The sequence below is a fragment of the Anopheles marshallii genome, chromosome 3 (assembly GCF_943734725.1).
Source record: "Anopheles marshallii chromosome 3, idAnoMarsDA_429_01, whole genome shotgun sequence".
Taxonomy (NCBI): Eukaryota; Metazoa; Arthropoda; class Insecta; order Diptera; family Culicidae; genus Anopheles; species Anopheles marshallii.
In genome coordinates, this window is record NC_071327.1 from 61809852 (window position 1) to 61829158 (window position 19307).

General features: G+C 46.1%; 6 protein-coding genes across 6 annotated transcripts; all 6 read left to right on the forward strand.

Annotated features, from left to right (window-relative positions):
• The first annotated feature begins 289 nt into the window (after nt 1–289).
• LOC128715538 (endocuticle structural glycoprotein SgAbd-5-like) lies at nt 290–749 on the forward strand. The gene is made up of 3 exons (XM_053810444.1): nt 290–298; nt 370–494; nt 563–749. Exons 1-3 carry the CDS (start codon nt 290–292, stop codon nt 747–749), a joined length of 321 nt encoding a protein of 106 aa, XP_053666419.1.
• A 685-nt stretch (nt 750–1434) lies between these two features.
• On the forward strand, nt 1435–1749 carry LOC128710735 (flexible cuticle protein 12-like). Its single transcript, XM_053805590.1, has one exon. The coding sequence runs from the start codon at nt 1435–1437 to the stop codon at nt 1747–1749; it is 315 nt and encodes a 104-aa protein (XP_053661565.1).
• An 818-nt stretch (nt 1750–2567) lies between these two features.
• LOC128716127 (endocuticle structural glycoprotein ABD-5-like) lies at nt 2568–2897 on the forward strand. Its single transcript, XM_053811048.1, has one exon. The coding sequence runs from the start codon at nt 2568–2570 to the stop codon at nt 2895–2897; it is 330 nt and encodes a 109-aa protein (XP_053667023.1).
• A 1861-nt stretch (nt 2898–4758) lies between these two features.
• On the forward strand, nt 4759–5209 carry LOC128711137 (flexible cuticle protein 12-like). Its single transcript, XM_053806000.1, has 2 exons — nt 4759–4886; nt 5020–5209. Exons 1-2 carry the CDS (start codon nt 4762–4764, stop codon nt 5207–5209), a joined length of 315 nt encoding a protein of 104 aa, XP_053661975.1. The 5' UTR covers nt 4759–4761.
• Nucleotides 5210–10541: 5332 nt separating this feature from the next.
• Nucleotides 10542–10934, forward strand: LOC128711134 (larval cuticle protein 65Ag1-like). The gene is made up of 2 exons (XM_053805998.1): nt 10542–10657; nt 10730–10934. Exons 1-2 carry the CDS (start codon nt 10542–10544, stop codon nt 10932–10934), a joined length of 321 nt encoding a protein of 106 aa, XP_053661973.1.
• Nucleotides 10935–14659: 3725 nt separating this feature from the next.
• On the forward strand, nt 14660–15502 carry LOC128711135 (flexible cuticle protein 12-like). The gene is made up of 2 exons (XM_053805999.1): nt 14660–14787; nt 15313–15502. Exons 1-2 carry the CDS (start codon nt 14660–14662, stop codon nt 15500–15502), a joined length of 318 nt encoding a protein of 105 aa, XP_053661974.1.
• Nucleotides 15503–19307: the final 3805 nt, after the last annotated feature.

The following is a 19307-nucleotide window of genomic DNA, read 5'->3' on the forward strand; positions in this document are numbered from 1 at the left end:
CGTCTAACTAACACCTTTCTGCGAGAGTTACCCACTGGGTGTTACGATACTAATGAATGATGTAGAATGCTCCCAGTGACCGCAGGACCGTTATCGTTGAAGAGCGGGGCGCGTCCTAATAGCCATTCCTCCCGGGGAGTTGCAAGTCTGAGTAATATGCCAGTACACTATCGGTACTCCTCCGATGTTGATAACGTATAAAAGAGGATACTACTTGCAATGTCCATTGTTAGTCACGGTAGTACAGTGAACACGTACGGATATAATCATTCTGAATCATTCCGACATCATGAAGATGGTAGAATTCTTAGAGAAAGAGTGGGCATTAAGTGACGTTTCGCTAATTCTATATGTTCGGTATGTTTGCAGCTAGTAGGAGTCCTCGGCTTAAGCCTGGTGTTAAGTGTGTTTGCAGCACCGTTGGATGATTCCCGAAATGCGGAGATTTTGCGATACAGCAGTGAAAACATTGGTGTCGATGGATATCGATTTGAGTAAGATTAGACATTGGGGTACCGTGCCAAGTCATCGGGAACTCATCATCCACCTTTGTACGGTACAGATTTGCCACGAGTGATGGTACCAGCCGGACGGAAGAGGCAGAACTGCGTAATGCGGGCACGGATAATGAGGCGATTGCGGTCCGAGGATCGTATTCCTACACCGGCCCTGATGGTACCGTCTACGTGATCAATTATATTGCGGACGAGAACGGGTTCCAACCGGAAGGCGCACACATTCCTAAGTAGGACAGCGAGCTAAAGGAACAGAGCACATATCTCAATATATCGAGGAAGAAAATTGCTCTCAACAAGGAGCGGTCTTCTTAAATGTCCTGTGTGGATGCTCTTCTTCCAACATTTGTTACTAATGCTTATAAAACCTCAACACCCGCCAGTGACCCATGTTGTGCTCTGTTGTCATCGCATTAAAGAACAAACAAATAAATTCTCATCTATCAGTGACGATCGGTGCAGTATGATTGTTCTACTTCCAGGTTCTTTCCACTTCGATTTTCTTACTATAATGTATTTCTTTGCTATTTGCCGCATTCGCATATTCGGACTGCAAAGCGCTGTTCGACCGGTTCCTAATATTATGCACCATTAAAGGCGACAAATTCTTATGCACATAAAATAGCCGTTTGATGTAGTTTGACTTTTTTTGTTTGTCAACTTCGCGGTGTCAACAAGAAACGTTATCGAAAGTGCAACAGGTTTCGACCGAGTGGAATCGGTTGATTGGGAATTGAACTTTTGACCGTTTGACAAAACTGGCCGCGCGCGCCATCAAAACCCCGGCGTATATAAGCGGGTCGCTCCAGAACCATCGTTCGCTAGTAACGTTCTTGCTTTGCAAAGACGACATTCGATCAATCAGAGCCCCCGCGTGAACCATCGAAATTTCGAGAAACAACTAGCAAGAACAGTGAAGATGAAGTGTGCATTGGTTTTGGTAGCGCTGTGTGTTGCGGTTGCGGTGGCCGTTCCGGTGCCGGACCAGAAAGCCGAAACGCTCAAGTACGACAACAGCATCAACGGTGTCGACGGGTACAGCTATCAGTACGAAACGAGCAACGGAATTTCGGCCCAGGAAGCCGGCGAGCTGAAGACCGTCGGTGAGGCGTCGGCCCTGGCCGTGCGCGGATCGTTCACCTTTACCGCTGCCGACGGACAGGTGTACACCGTGAACTACATTGCGGACGAGAACGGATTCCAGCCGGAAGGAGTGCACATCCCGAAGGAGTAGAACGTTCGTCCCGGTGATCAATTGTCGTCCGTTGATGAAGAATTTGTAAATAAATAGTGAAAAATGTAAGCAAAATGTGGTTTCGTGACGTTTAAAGCTTCGCAGAATTCCTCCCTTTTCAGTAGAACGATGAGCTGGATGGCTCGACTATATTCTGAGGATTGTACGTAATTTCAAAGGTTGGACATTCAAAGATGCACGGGATTGCACAATAGCTCCACCGATGTTGCATAATTTCCAAATCTCGAATGATTCCTCGTCGCATCTCTCGTGTCTTTGCTTACATGCGCTCAAGGCATATTTTAGCAACGCTAATTTATTGCCACGATTTACAACTCTTTACCGAATTGTTGACCCTCTCGATGGCCTGTCAATTGCCGGCGTGTGCTATATTGATCCGCTCCAACGCCAACGACTGTTTCCCGCCCTCACCCGGAGCAGGGAAGCGTTTCATTCAGCAAAACAACAGTTCAATTCATACGATTTTAGCCCACAGATCGGATGTCGCACGAGTGTAAACTTGACATTCACCCGGTGGAGTAGTTCTTTCCTTCTTAGTGCGTAACGCCGCTTATGGCAGTGTTTGATGCTACCGGCAGTACATTCCCACCTCCAGGGTACGCGCAACCAACCAGGGAGGAACCATCGCCATACTCGAAGGCCATCATATTTGCAGGGACTTTGGTTTCGGTATAAAAAGCTGCATCAGTACACTCGGACAGCATCAGTTGCAGCGTTACCCATCCGAACCCTAGCAGCATATACACTCTCTAGGATCTCTCACGCTCTCGTGTCGTCCAACTGTCCAGCAGCACACCATGCAGACCACGATCGTTATCCTGCTTTTCGCCAGCCTGCTGGCGCTTGGTTTCGCAGCACCCCGACCAGGGGCGGAGGAAAAGGATGCCCAGGTGCTGAAGTACGACAACGACCACAACGGCATCGACGGGTACAACTTCCAGTTCGACACGAGCAATGGCATCCAGCGGCAGGAACAGGCAGAGCTGAAACAGTTTGACGATGAAAATTCGGCCCTTGTCGTCCGTGGGTCCTACTCGTTCACCGCTGATGATGGGCAGGTGTACACGGTCAACTACGTTGCCGACGAGAACGGATTCCAGCCGGAAGCACCACATCTTCCGAAGTAATGGCGGTGTATCGTAGCGGAGGTGACACTGTTTTTATTTGTTGATTAAAGAATGTTGAATGCTTGAAATAATTGTGTTTGACTAATTTTGAGTATTGAAAAGACATAGAGACTTCAAAGTTCCTGTGTATAAATGTCTTAAACTATGGTAATAACACCAAAGACTCGATTTTGCCAGAGCTGTAAATGCTCATAAAAGACATTGCAGATGTTGGTTCCCGAAACAAAGTTCCAAGAAGCAAGAGCTCCCCTTGAAAAAGTGCTCCCTCAACGATCACTTCTTCGGCCCGATGTCACTTTTGGGATGATGTTGACATGACACGAATGATGAACAGAGCAGGAACATTAACATTACAAAGGAATTTAACCGCTGATGAAGAGATTATTCCACTCCTACGTGACATCTGATTCTGAAACAAAGTTTGGCAATCTAAATTCTTGTTGCAACTGCTCGTGTCCCACCTTCGTGGGACATTTTTTAAGACGCTTCTTTCGTCTTGATTGTTTCATGGAAGCGTATTGCTGTAGTTAATTAAGAGCAGCTTAGTTCGAATTGACGGAGAAGCGAAGCGCTAAGCATCATTCCGGAAGTAAGCTACCTTCGCAATACCCCGGAATCGGATGCACTTTTGGTTCCAAATTTCCAAAACAAAAACTGCTGCTGTCCAGAAGCTTCCGAGCCCGAATCGAACATGCCTGAGCGCAACACAACCAGGCCTCGACATTTGCCGTCCACTGGTCCACAAACGTTTCGCAGCATGTCCCCCACGTTCCTTGGCCGATGGAGACGGGTTTGCTCACGGCCGGTGCCTACTGCAACCGCTAAAACAAACACGCTGACATTTCCGTTCCGCGCCGGTCTGCGATCGGTGGCGAAGCTCATATTGATTTATCCGGCCCCCGATTCCATCCGGTGTGCGAAATGTTCGCGAGCGCAATATGCATCCTGGCATTGAATTTTTCCGCCAATTGGGTGGCGGTATTTGGGGTTCGCCGTTCGCAGGTTTTTGCCGTTGCCGCCACTGCCCGATCGATCTTCCGCGGCCCGAAGCAACGGAAGGGCCTAAGCCGCGACGCGACACTCGAGACGCACACACAGCCACACAAACGCAGTCGGGTGTTCGCGCCTAAGATGGTGACATCTGCGCGATGGTTCACTCATCATCGAAACCGGTTCAAAGCGTTTATTTCGGGTGTGGGTCACATAAAAATTTGAATTCGCCTGGGCGCGCTAGTGCATGGCGGCCGATCTCCGCCACGCGCTGTTTTGGGATCGGACGAACCGGTGGTCGAATTAGGCACGGTGCGGCTCCCAACAACAACAAAAAAAACTCGTTATCCCCATCGTTATCTTGGTCCTAGAAAAAAAGCAGCTCTGAACCGTTTTGTTTCCCACTCCCGCACAACGCGCTGCGTACCAAGCGGGGAGGTTGATGTATTGTACGTTACACGAGACCCGCTGGAAGGACTTGCCCCGTGATATACTGGGTGGGATGCGCGATTTCGACGCCGCACGGTTGATCCGGCGACGGGAAGGCGTGGCACCCGCTCGCTGCGCGGGATTGCAAAACCTTCCCGCGCGCATCCTCCGAGCGGTTGCGGTCAGTGTGGTCGTGATGGGCGCACCGTGGGCGAGCGGCGTGAGGCGGCGCTGGTTCGAAATGGAAGGGCAGGCGGCAACGCACAACGAATGCGCGCGCGAGGTGCTCTCCCGGTGAATGTGATTAGTATAAATAGAAACGCAAACCTCCACACGGCTGTCAGTTGTCTAACGTAGCTCCGCATCGTAGCGCCAACAAGCGTCACTTCTTAATTTGCCTCGGTTACCCGCTCGAGTGAGAATCCTTCACCAACACACCGCCACCATGAAGTTCGCCATTGTGTTTGCCACCGTTTTGGCCGTTGCCCTTGCCGCACCCGCCGACGAGCGGGACGCTCAGGTGCTGAAGTACGAGAACGATAACCTGGGAGTCGATGGATACAACTTCCAGTGAGTATCGCGCGATTCGGGATGACGCTGTGTTGTCTCTGTGCACGTGCCGCCCATATACTGTGCCGGAAGTGTGCTTGAATGTGTGATAGGATTATGATGTGATCTTGTGTTCTTTGCAACCCGCCCGCAGGTACGAGACCAGCAACAACATTAACCGGGCGGAGACGGCCGAGCTGAAGAACTTCGGTGATGACGTTGCGGCCCTCGTCGTCCGCGGATCGTACTCGTACACCGGTCCCGACGGACAGGTCTACACCGTGAACTACGTCGCCGACGAGAACGGTTTCCAGCCGGAGGCTCCTCATATCCCGCGTCTGTAAAGTGGCTGGCGATGGGACTCGCACCCATCCCTTGGTTTCCTTGCTACTTCTCATCTCTGTTAGCTTGTTAGGTTAATGAAACATTCTTCGACCAATTCTACCACTTCACCAATAAAAGCTGTGACCTGATTACGTTTTTTTTTTAAAAACCAAAACCCAAACATTCCATCAATTCTCAACTGCTCTTTTTGCGTTTTGTTTAATGATTCTCATCCTTTCTTACAGTGCATCATGTATCTGCTCGAAATGATCATCTGTCGATCGATGCTCAATGTCCAGGCATCGATTACAGACCTGATGTGTTCGAAGCACGTTTTAAATTACGCGTCATTACTCTCATTAAGCACCTCGTTGGCGCACAAGGTGACCATTGTCGCATCATCCAGCAATGGGGTTTTAATCAATTTTTATCCTGCGAAACCGTCCACGAACATTATACGACCCTAATTTGCTCGATTATTACACCTTGCGTTATGGCTGATCGTTATGTTGTCCTTCAGAGGCGAACCCCAGCCGGAGCACCCTAAACCGGATCAGCTGACCTTACGCTCTGAACCTCCCCGAATAAAGATGTCCCAAAGATGTGTGACCGAAACGCGAACTTACGCTTACTGGAAAGTTCGCTCTGTTCTGTTGATAATTATTTAAACACTGGTGCAGCTTCTTCGAAGCATTTAAAAGTGGCTTGTTGTTGAAATCCACCCAGGGTGGCATCGAACACGAGAGAGAAGATCACTTTGCTAGCATGCAAAGTTTCCAATAATTATCCCCAATAATGCGATGCTCATATTTCAAGCATGGGGGGTCTTGCTCCAGGATATAATCAGACTTCATTTCGCTGCATAATACGGTCGGTACAGCCTTCGTTCGCTCGTAAATTTTGCACTGCAAAAGGAAATACCCACTTGGCGGTAGCGTTTAGTGACACCAGGCGCCAAGCAGCGTCGAACATTGACGGCAGATGACACCCGTCAGCGATCGGGAGCGGTGCTATAAACTTGCTACGCGTGAAGGAAGATGGCACCACGTAATATCTCTCATTTAACGATTGAATTAATGCCGACATCTGACTAAATTTGGACCGTCGCATTCGGTAAACTTAATCGTAAACTAGAGTAAATGGCAAATCGGTACGGGTTGTGATGCACCGCGAGCGCAAACGCATCATTGGAAGATCACACTGCGCAGGCGGTGGAAGGTTATGACCGGTCGTTAGGTTCGCACTTGAAAATACCATACGGCATGCACCATTTGGCCATTTGCTTGGCTTTTGGTTGTAAAAGTTCCATCTCGCGCATGAGCTTAATACGAAGACGCTCGCCTGAAACGGACCGTTCGTTCCTTAGCAAGCGGTCGGTGGATGTCACCATTTGAGTGCTATTTTAAAATCAACGCACAGAAAGCATTCAACGCGTCCGATACGAACGGATGCTTGATGACTCGGTTGAAGGTCAACTATTTTTATTGTCACACCGAAAGATCTCCACGGGACAAGTGGAACGTCGCATGATGGGGCTTTTTTTCTGACGGAACAAGCCTCGACCTTTTTTTTTTCTTGTAGACCATTGGAATGGCACTGTTTAAGGTTTCCCATCGGAAAAGGGACTGCAACGCCGCTTAAGCGCCATCGATGGCGATGTTGAGCACTTAAATAGTACAACTTGTGGCACTGATTACATCGCTGTAACGAACACACGGGAAGATATTTTTATGTTTTTTTTTTTTGACATAAATGACATGCAATGTGTTGCATGATGCTAAGAGACAAAAGGGGTCTTCAATTTCGTACCAGGAAGCAATTTCATTTCTTTTGGTTGGTCGTTGGTTGTAAAATTTAATGAGGGTGGTACGTAATACACCTGAAACCCCCCAAGTGCTCCCTTACATTACAACAATTTCCAATCAGTTACAAACTGCCAACTGCCCGACTTCAAACGGTTATCAAACTCAAATTTTGTATTTGTTTCCCTTTCGCATGTTTTCCCTGCGACTTCTCCAAACATACTGTGACATCGTGTGAATACGCCTAAAACTATGCAATCCGCCTACCATTTTCACGGGGTGATTCTTTTCAGTGCACCCCTATTGAAGCGATTACCTTTTCCCCCCAACTTCTTTCGGCAACGACAGCTTAGACAAATTGGTTGAGAAAGGGAAAAGGATGTCAACCACGAGTACGTGTCAATTGTGGACCATAAATTACTTAACCGTGCGTCCTACGCATGGTGATTCAGCATCCACTGAGCAGCGACGATCGCAACGATTATTTGGCTGAGTTTGTCGACTGTTTTTTTATAATGCACTGGCTTGTGCAGAGCACCGTTTCTTCGAATGCAGTTATGAAGTGGAAGAGTTGAAACACAAAATACCCATCACTCTGGTCAACGAGACACGTTTTGCATGCCGCACACCTAAACGTTCGTACGGCCGGAAGCTGGCTGCATGCTGCGGTGTTACTTTGACGTACGCCGTATGATGCGAGCCGTACTTTCCGACATTGTCCAAGAATTGCTGTCGGCGAGCTAAAAATAAGAAAGCAAACAAACGAGACAAACTTTACAAGCGAGCAGCAGTTTACGTTGTCGACGCGACTCTCATGTGAAGATCCCCACCCTTACCCTAGAGCAGGAATTGCACTGAAGCTCGATTTGTCAACCGAATCTTGAATATTCGTCGCCGCTTACGAAGGTCGGCCACGCTGTACAAATATCCTCCGGTGAGTGAATGCGCAATAGGACGAGATTCTTGGGCCGTGCCGAACGTGCTTTGACGAGTACGCGGCAATCACAATATTGGCCCAACGAAGCGTTGGCAGGTTGGCTAGGTTTAAGCGCGCCTACCCATGATTATAACCGCGCGTGTTTCGTGGGCAACCGGTTTCTTTGCGGGTGGCTTTTTGGCAACTTCCCATCGGTGGTGCGATGAAAGTGAAGGTGAAGATGAACACACGGTGCGTGCTTGTCTCTTAAAGTGCACTACGACCTGTCGCCACATCGAATGAAGGTTACGAGATCGAATCGCATGACGTGTTTGAAGAGAAGAGGAACATTTTACAACAAAATTCGCAACGATTTTTCGTTCTTTACGAACATGTTGATGATCGATACGTTAGCCGCTTTCTCCCTTCTTCCAACCGTCGCCCAGCACACTTGACACTGACATCCAAACGACGGCTACTTACCATAATCAACCACTTATCTAAAACGGCTCCAAAAGTCATCACCTCTCGGAAAAACCGAACCAACCCCACATCACGTTGATATCCTGGACGCCTTTTTTTCTTCGGTACCCAACCAACGGCAGGTGTGGTTCCGCAAGGTGCCATGTCCGGTAGACGGACAAACTGGTTTAGATTTATAATCAACCGATGACCAACCGCTCGTCTGCCGCCCCGTTGCGATTTGATATCTTTCTTCTTGTACGCTTTGCATAAACGTGTGCTGGCGATGGAAACGATCAGCAAACGAGAATGTATGATAAACGTGCCTGATAATGTTACCTTTTATCGATAATATCGAAACGTGTTCTCCAAACCTCCGGCAATTAAGTGGAAGGTGTTGAGTAAATCACAACGCACAGCATATTAATGTTGCAGTTGCTACGATATGATGAAAACACGCTGATGGTAAAGCCAAAAACACAAATCTTCCTGCATGGTTGGGTTTGGTTTTTGGCCACAAAATTCAGATGAAATCAAACGTCCTATCATTCTAGAACTAGTTTTATTGATTAGTCCCCGAGGGGTTTGGACGTTAGCACGTAACAGACACGCCAAATGGAAACGTTTAGAACGTAAAACAGGTTCTCCATCTTCGGTCAGAGATATCGAATCAAGGCACGTATCAATAACCAACGATCGGCCATTTCGAAAGTGGTAATTTGTTTCCTGCGGCGTGCCAATCCCAGGCTGTAGACGAATCACTAATCTAATAAATGCGTCGACCCATCGATTGCCTTCAAGAAAGTGTATCCCTCAGAAATATTAGCAAGAACGAAAATTTCATTCGATGATATCCTTTTGGGTTTTTGCACATTTTATCAACCACAAACGAAACTAACCTAGTAAATGTTTCATCTCGTCTAAAGTCTTCAAGAAAAAATCCTCCCCTGTGGATATACAACAGATGGATGTATGTGACTACATCATTTGTATTGTTTTAGAATTATCAAAGATGTATCAAAGAAGCTATTACGCAATCTTGCAATATTACCATAATTTTAGAAAAAAAAGTTCAAATAAATAAACATAAAACAGTCACATTTAAACGATTGTGTCGATACTGGTGGATCCAACGCTTATCACGCAGCAGCATTAATATGATGACCTTTCGCTGATTGTCATTTAATCTACCGCATGATGTATTAATAAGCGATGCTAATTCCCACCGCGCCACATTTCAACCGAAACGCAAGTGTTCCCAGATCAACCGATCCAAAAAAAAAAAAGGAACGAACACCTTCTTGCGAAACCACTTTTTCGAAACCGTTGCCGGGTCCCACACGCCACCTGTGCAGTCCGATCTAGAACGGAGCCCGTAAATAGGGTAGGGAAAGCTGAAAAAAAACGACAGCAAAAACAAAAAACGCAACCCCAAACCGATATATAAAGCCGTCCAACGGATTGTGTCCCCATGTCGGGGTCTTGTGGGGTCATAACTTTAATTTCGGCTAATGCGTATGCTAATGAGAAGCGATTTTATCAATGAAACGGAACGTGTCAACCGTGGGTACGAGGGGTGGCCGAGAGTTAAACAAGCACGGTGTTCCTGCGATCGACCACCAAATTGCATTGGATTGGCTGTTGGATCGTTTTGTAGACATTGTGGCCCCAGTAACGCTCCGCGGCCGTGTTGCCAATCTGTTGCTTGGTGAAGTTTCGCGACACATCGTTCCACGGCGCAGCGCGAACCATACACGCCAAAAAACGAACCATTCGAAACAGCCGATTGCAGGAAGGAAACCGGTGCGTTCTGCACGAAAAACCACCGCCCAGGACGAACAAAAATATCGTCCGCGGGAGAATAAAAATAAAGGAAACAACAAACAGCAACACGGCAGTGCCAGCGTACGACACCCCGTGTGCCGTGCCGTACGATGCTGCGCCCGGGAGTTGGTGCTTGGTGCTGCGATCGAGCGCGAATGATGTCGCTCTTTGTGGGGAAATAAAATTTGACACAAGATTCTGGCAGAAAATTTGCATAAGATATGGACCTGGCGGCCCGGTGTGGTTTCGGCCGGGAAGGTATATAAAGCGACCTGATGCACGGGTTGGGCCAACGAGTTGTGTTCCTAACCTTCGACCAGCAACAACCTGCAAACCATCCATCGCACCATGAAGACACTGGCCGTATTTGCCCTGTTCGCCATCGTGGCCGTTGCTGCCAACCAGAACGCCAAAACCCTGCGGTACGAGAACGTACAGGATGGTGATTCTAGCTACAAGTTTGCGTAAGTACCACACAACCGTAGCAGTGAAACGGCTCTAATTAACGCACCCGGGTTGTGTGATTGCGTCGACAGGTTCGAGTCGGACGATGGCATTTCCCGCCAGGAGCAGGGCGAGCTGAAGACGGAAGAGGAGGGCATGAACGTGCAGGGTAACTTCAAGTTCGTCGCTGACGATGGGCAGGAGTATGTGGTGCAGTATGTGGCCGACAGCCAGGGCTTCCATCCGGAGGGCGATCACATCCCGAAGGAGTACGTCGAGAATGTGCCCAGCCTGTAGAAGGATGTGCCGGGAGTTATAGTTTATCGTGATAAAATCTGTTTCGACCACAAATATAGATGCGCCGTTGTTCTGTTTTTGAGGGCAACGGAAACTAAAGCCTAATTGTTCTACACATCTCTTAAGAATAACGAAAGAATACTCAACGTCGGGGTCGAGGCTAATATTTATGCTAAATAATTAAAGAATTCCAATCAGATTCTATCATTTAGTTAATCAACATAATCTGTGGACATTTATAAGCGTTAGAATCATTATAAGCGACCACCGAAGACATTATCAACAGGAAATCTCAAACAGGCTACATTCGTTGTGTGCTTTTTACCGCTGAAAAGCCAATCATAAGAATGTACACGCTACAACAAACTTCCCCTTTGTGCGGTAGTTCCTTGTTTGTTTGCTTGCCAACTCTACTCATCACCGACGACAATCAACGTCGTGCAGAATTTTTGCACATATTTGAACCGATCCCAAACGCCTAATGAGCCACACATGGCTAACTCAATGCGGAACGATTGTGAACTCAATATTTGTTATTGCTGTGTGTTACGAGTTCCTGAAGAGCAACGAGTAGGGGCGTTTGATGTTCGTTTCTGCAGTCGCTTGTGCTTGATTAACAGACAGGTGATTTAAATATTCTTTTTCGCTATTGAAAATATTGATCCGTTTGGATTTGAATATACTTCCAACGTTTCTGGAATATTCGTTAGAAGTAACTTAAACAGCAACCGATGCGTGAATACTTCCGTTTATGGATCAATAATCACAGACCTGTAGCATGGATAGTATCGGAACACCTTGCCGAAAGCTTTACTACCTTACCCAAGCTACACCATAAAATGCGGTAACATTAACGTACACTCACACACGTGCAGTGCGGTGATGCTGAGAGCAAATATAGCTGGATGCGTCGTTAGACCGCCGGTACCACGGCAAAGGGTACCGCGATTGGAAAAGGGGTCTCTCACTGGCAAAATTTGAATCACAAATTTGGCGGACCTTGAACGCGGTCTAGGTTTGTTTGAAGTCTCCCATGGTGCCGGGAGCGCGTGTTCTTCGTCAGTTAAATTCCCCCCCCCCCCCCCCCCTCGGGGCGGGCGGACCGGCTGCTAGGATCTTGATTATTTCCCCGATTCTTTCTTCCACCGGGAAAACAGGTTTCCCCCACTGTGAAATCGTCCATTTTTCTTCACCACCCGGACGGATTTGTTTTTTTTTTTTGCCAATCGGTGTATGCGTCGATCATCGGTCGTAACGTGCCAAACATAGATGTGATGTTAATTTTAACATTTAAATATGGTCTAAAATTAAACACAAACATCCATGTCCACCCATGGGAAGATGGCGGAACCGGTAGAACTACCTGCAGCAGACGTTCGGAACTCACGCCAAACGGATGATCTTTCATCCAAAAAATGCCCCATAAGTTCCCCAGCTCAGGCTCAGAAAAACATTCTGGGTCTGGCTAACCGGTTCGCAGGAGGGCGCGGTTGTGCAGAACTGAGATAGTCCGAAAAGCGAAACGGCCATGTCGTGCTCAATTTCAAACGTTAGGACCAGTTTTCCCTTTCGTTCGTTTCCGGATCCACTCGGTTCCACGCACACAACGGCCCTTTTCGTGCCGCCCATCGAGCGGATAGAAGCACGAGATTCGGGGGGGAAAAGGCCATCAACTATCTGGACCACACTTTAGGGCGGGTATCCGACGATGGTCTCGCGCTGATCATGTGAAGACGTCGTGACGCTTAAAGGTCGCTGGCTTTAAGGGCCCAAAAACGGAACCAAAACCGTGGATTGGTTCAGCACCGAAAGGAAGCCATGATGCCAGAGGTGAATGATAGATGCGGTTGATAAGCGAGGTTAGCTTCGTTGATTCAAGGTCACCGACGAAAAAATGGTGCGTCTTGGAAAGTGTAGCGTCACCCGGCACGGTGATAGGCCGAACCATATGCAACGGTGGCTGGCCGTACCGCGTTTCGAGCATGAGTGCAGGAATGGTTGATGCTGCGATGCTTCAATTTATGCTAATCGGATTAAGCGATTCAAAGCCGGGGTGGTCAGCTTTGAACGGGACAGGTGGACTCATGAGTACATTTTTATGTTCGACACTAGCGCACTAGGCCCCTAGGCGCGTCAACGGAGGAAGGAGCGGCACTAGCATTGCCGCGAAGGAGCAATAATCCAGCAAGCATAAAATATCGCCATCTTAGCGGCGGCAGATAATCTTCAAACGCCTGTTAACAAATATCGCTTAAAGTAGCTTAGAGGGAGACAATTTTACACCAGCGCATTAGAACATGTGCGAATGTTTGCGAAAAGCAGAGCCTAATGTAGATGCGTGAGATGTGATATTGGAGTAGCATGTTCAGCTGTTGCTTTTGAGGGAAGTTCTTTCTTTACTTCTTTAAAGAGCTACGAGTAAGAGTTCTTTGTTACTGTTATTTCCATTATATAAAAAAAAAATATTTCCATTTAAATAGAAACAGTTTCGTTAAATATTATTATTTTTGTTACTTTCAATTTTATGGCTAAGATGTACTAATCCTTGTAAAAATAGGATAATAATATTTAGTATATTTAAAATAAATAATTTATTTAATAACAGGATACATAAATTGTATCATACGATGAAGTTAAAATCTTTGAAAAAATACAAACCACAAACCAAACATTCCAATGAGAGTATAAAATTTAAATCAACTCACTTACTAAAAACAATATTTAAACTCAACTCATTCAAATAATTAATTTTCCATGCCCAAATTGCTGCAATTTAATGATGTTCAATTAACTTCATTATCAGCACCATTTGCATCGAGATCTTCTGCTTTATCAATTAATAATACTGCGAAACCCCCAAACGAAGCCACTCGATCATGAACTTTCGTCGATGGTGTTTGCTATTTGCAAATATTGCTGGAAATTAATGAGCGCTAGTGACATTTCAAATTTTTGACCCTCGTTCAAATACAATAAAAATCTCGCACGATCTAGTGCCGCCTGGCACAGCAACCGATTGCCGGGTTGAGGTTTGGAAATGATCACACCATTCCATTGACACCTAGCGATGATCTGCGATGTACAACCCAGAGCATCCTATTTCCCTTCTCCCCAGGGCATTAAACATGTCTTCCGAAAATCGATAGTTTTACGACATTGTTTTTTCTCCCGCTGGAGAGGATCACTTCACGCATTTTGGGAAAAAAAGTCCCTCGTGACGCGTTAAGAAGAAAAGAAACGCAACGCCAGCGAGCGAGATGGGTAGGGAATCTATCTGTACGTGTGGGGATGACAAAACCCCGAACCGTATGAAGATTCTCCCCCGATACTGCACAGATGCCGGATTACGCGTACGGATGATTGTATTTAAATTTCGCTGCTAAGGCTTGTACCCGCCCAAAACGCAGGCAGCTTACACACCTATACATTCGCACGCACGTGCGATTACGGTAGATCACACACACTCGAAACCGTTTGCCTGCTCATCCCTACCCGGCAGACGGTACACGGGGGGACGGTTACCGTGCGCTTCCACCAGGATACACCGGCGGCACCGTCGGCGGTACGGATGGACGATGGGCGAACGTGTATAAAAGAGCTTTGCAGATCGGTTATCGGCATCAGTTGTCGCTTGTCCATCTAATCAGTTATCAGCTCCGCCGAGCAAGTTACCGTACCGTTCTCGAACAATCTCCAGCACACAAAAACAAAAACCACCTCCCACAATGAAAACCATCATTGCTTTCGCTTTCGTCGTCGCCCTGGCCCTGGCTGCACCCCTGGATGACTCCAAGAACGCCCAGATCCTGAAGTACGAGAACGATAACATCGGTGTCGATGGATACAAGTTCGCGTAAGTGGTCCGGTGGTTACTCAGCACGCCCTTGACGCAACGAGTGTGTTAGCAGTGCAAACGAATGACTTCAACCAGTGCAGCGTTCAAGCGACGAACCCTTCTTCGGCTTGGAACGAATTTGTGCGGCAGTGTGGTTTTTTTTTAGTTTTGTTGTGTGAATACGTTAATTACTTGCGACAGCAATGATGGTGCTTCCATTCGCATACGCACGCCGGTGTGGGCTAAAATCTAGACCAATTGCACGGCTCACGATCGCGTTTTGTTTGTTCATTATATGATCGATTGCATCCTCACTGTTTGAAATGGGGGAGCTTTATTTGTTTTCCCATCTGGCCGCCGTTCAACCGTACTCGGTGCGCGTTGGGCAATGGATCTTCCCCCCCCCCTCATTCCCCCCCTCCCCTTCCCCATTTAACGGTCATCGCAGCGGTGCCCTTTTCTGCTCATCAATATTGATTTTTTAAAGACAAAAATTTTGAAACCATTCTCTCCCGTTCGCTTCAATCTCCCTGCACCGTGCAGCTTCGAAACCAGCGATGGACACACGCGCCAGGAGCAGGCCGAACTGAGGAAGCTGGCCGATGATGTGGAGGCTCTGGTCGTCCGTGGATCGTACTCGTTCACCGCCGATGACGGTCAGGTGTACACCGTCAACTACGTCGCCGACGAGAACGGATTCCAGCCGGAAGGTGCCCATCTGCCCACGGTTTAAGGGTGTCCACCGTACCCCAGGGCCGAAACGCCACTAAACCAACACCAAACACATTCGAAGCTAAACGGACCCCGCTACCGTTACGATGACGTAATGGTGGTGGAACGCCCAAAAAAAAAAAACGAACACCACAGCTCGCGAACCGGACGGAAACAACATCAGCCGTCGACAGAACATCCGGTACAAGCGAAATGGTTCATGAGCATTTTCAAACATTATTTTTTTTTTCTGCACGCTATCGAACACACTCAACCTCCAACGAATCGTAGTTCGTTCTAATTGGCCAGTGTACATTTTCGTGTTAAAAATATCGTTGTTTTAATCTCCTTTTTACTAAGTATAATCCTTACCAACAACCAACGATGGTGCGCTCGTGAGTCGCCGCGTGAAACAAAGTTACCTTTCGGCAATGGCAAAACATAGGTTTGCATGCTTTGCTTTGTACAGCTCTTGTCAACCCGAGCGAAAAGCGAAAAACGAGACCATAGTCCTACGGTCCGAAAGGAAGACTGCAGCACATACTGAAAAATACTCACACCCGCGGTCCGATTCGCTCGTAACATACAAATGCCATACATAGAATTTGTAATTACACCTACTCAAATACAGCTATTGGGGAGAAACAAAAAAAAAACAACAATCGTACAAATGTTCCATTGTCTTATATCATCCGAAAATAGGAAAACGAAGGCACTCAGATGCCAGAAAATCAGGAGACCAGAATTGCTCATACGCATGCTTTATCATTAAACGACATCGCAACTGTCAGTTCTGTGATGATAAATACTTTTCTCGCCCAACCAAGCCCTTTTGTCGAATGGCTTTACCTTTGCATCCGATCCATCCAATGTAAATTAACAACCGCACGGGTTAATTGCTCAACGGATCTTGAATTTTAAATCTCCGATGTCCAAACCCTTGCCCACCAGGACCGAATAATTAATTCATTTTCACATCAAAACTTTACACAAAACCCACCAAACTCCTTCACACTTTGCAAGCTGTGAATTAAGCAGCACGCATAATTTACATAAATCGTTATCATAATAACTTTATGAGAAGGATCGGTTGACGATGCACGGCCACAAAACAGTGTGCTGTTGGCACGAAATGAAATCGGTTCGGTTCGGATGCTTGCAGCCGTTTTATTTTTTTAGTTCAAGGTAATACAAGGCCATCAAATGATGTGCCTTGATGGGTAAAGATTTAATGAATCGACTTCGGCGACGGCTCACACGCTGCTAATGATATGCGGTTTAATCGTTTTGCGGCCATATTTAGTGTCAGCTGGGGGAAGAAATATTATTAAAGGATATTAACGCAAGATGTATATGGACGCCTCTTTGTAAAATCAATGACAGGTGATGAAGCATTGGTCATAAAACTACGTGAAATGTTTAAAAAATTGTGGCGGGCGGATGGTTGACACAACATTTTAGAATACAAAAAAAATATATATTAAAGGAAACTTTATAGCGTCCCAATTAAGTAAGTAAGTAAATCAAGCTATTTCACACTTTTTTTATTAATTACAAACATTACAGATGTTTTATGGGTATACTGAAACATTAGATATTTTTATAATGAGTTTACAGAAACATAATTAATAACACCGGTTGTGTTGAGTGTATGGTACATAGCATTTCCTCCTTGCAATTCGCCTTATCCCGAGCATGCTCGTTTGTGTTGGTGTAGTTCGATGTCGTTGAGTTTGATGTCGTACTATTGTTTTTGTATGTCCTTTTGCCTAGTGCGATGTTGTTGATGCGGTGCTATTGCTGTAGTTGTTGTTACGGTATTGTCCGTGTTAGGGCTATTATTCATGGTGTGGGTGATATGTAATTCTCTCTTTTCTGAAACCACCCTCTAGGTTCGACGATGATCGAGCTTTGGTGAGGCTAAAACAAAATAGACAACAAATAAATTTAGATGGACTACACTTGTACATACGCATACACCTGTAAGTCTGCCTCCCTTTTGGTGGTTTTGGTGCTGTCCTTGAAGGCGACTGTTTCCTCATCGGCTTAATGAGCCACTACATAAAACAATTATTGACAAAGACAACAGAGAATAAAAGATGAGCCACAAAGGGATATGGGAAAAAAGAAAATTAAGAATAGGATTTCAAGGATAACTTCGTTATCTCGAAATGCGTATATAAAAATTAACCAAAAATTCAAGAAAATCGGCTCACAGGTTAGTGAAATATTCTGCAATCGATTAGAATCACTTCATCTCTATTTCAGCCTATCATGCCTCCTCTGTCCATGTGGACAATCTAAAAGGACTTTAAGGGCCGGGTCATCCGGTGTCATTCTCATGACGTGAGCAGCCCACCCCGGAACCTGGCGAGTCTTATTCTATGTACGATAAGTTACTGCCCTTTCGTCTTACAGCTCGAAGCGTTCGAAATTGTAGCGCCTGTGTTAATCTTATCCCTCTTAAGTCCTCTTTCTTGCATCTCTAAATCAAATAAAACTTTTTTTTTTAATTTATAACATGACACAAAATGGTAAATCGGTTGAGTGCACCCAGGATAAGGGGCTCATTCATTGCTGGGAGAAGGAACTAAGCGAACTAATGCGAATTGTGCCTTGTAATGTGTATGGACTAATTTACTTGCAGACTTCAATAGACTTAAAATATTTATTATTTATAATATTAATATTTATTATTTACATTTTATTATTTGAAATCAAACCATTTTTCATTTTTCGAAATACTTGCAGGTGCCGAGCTTTCATACGCCATAAGCTTTTTCGGTCGTGTATTCGATGGAAGCTTTCAAGCTTTCAGACGAGACGATCTGCATAACGCATCGTAACGCAGCATTCAACAACAAAAAAGAACGCCAGCATCAGATCGCAGATTCTACAGCAATGGTTTATGAAGACATTAATACAAATCGGTACTGTAATCGATTAAATCACAGCGCCGATGAAGCTACATCGCTGTTTACCTTGCGGTACCATATTAGTGTATAAATATTACCTCAAATGATCATTCGCTCATCGTGGCCCGTGGCCCGATGATCGATGGGCTAGTTGAATGGTCGAACTACACCGCTTTGTAAGGTGATGGTTAGTGATCTGTACGCCATCAATCACATTTATTTGTAGTCCTGGGATATTATGTTGACCCCCTTTGCAAATATTGTTATAAATTGTCGTTAACAATGTTATTATAAATGGTTTTAAATAAGTCTTGTTTTATTTCTACCGTTTTTTTTAAACAGATTCTTTGCTGCGGAAAAGCTACAACAGCTTCAAGCATGCAATAAAACGGTACTGATTTAGCTCGCAATACAACCTACACGAAAGTAATAAATGTGCAAGCAGTTTCCGCAAGATGCATCAACCTGTTTGACTGATTTTAAATTAACGATACTTTGACGCTGTTCTTTCCACCTGATTTTATGAGCTAACAAACTGTTAATAAAAATACCTCGAATAGGAGGGAGAAAACGATATTCTTCTCTCGCAACCCCTAAACAGCTTGGCTTTGCGCTCGATCACACCACAATGTGGCACTCTTTCTTCCGTAACTGTTCTACCGGGTTCAACGGGTCGCTTCACGTGTCAAGAATGGCCGTGTGCGAAAACCACTCCCGCCCCGCGATTGGTTTGGCAATATTTCGAACATCAGCTAGGCTTCCAATCCCCCGTGCGAGATAAGACCGGTACGATGTGCGTTACGCGCCTCTTTCGCGTTATTCACCGAAACTGCACTGCAGACGGTTAAATGGCGAAAGAGCCACAGGGGCCACAAAGGTGTCGAGCCAAGGGAAACCTCTCGAGCCTAACGG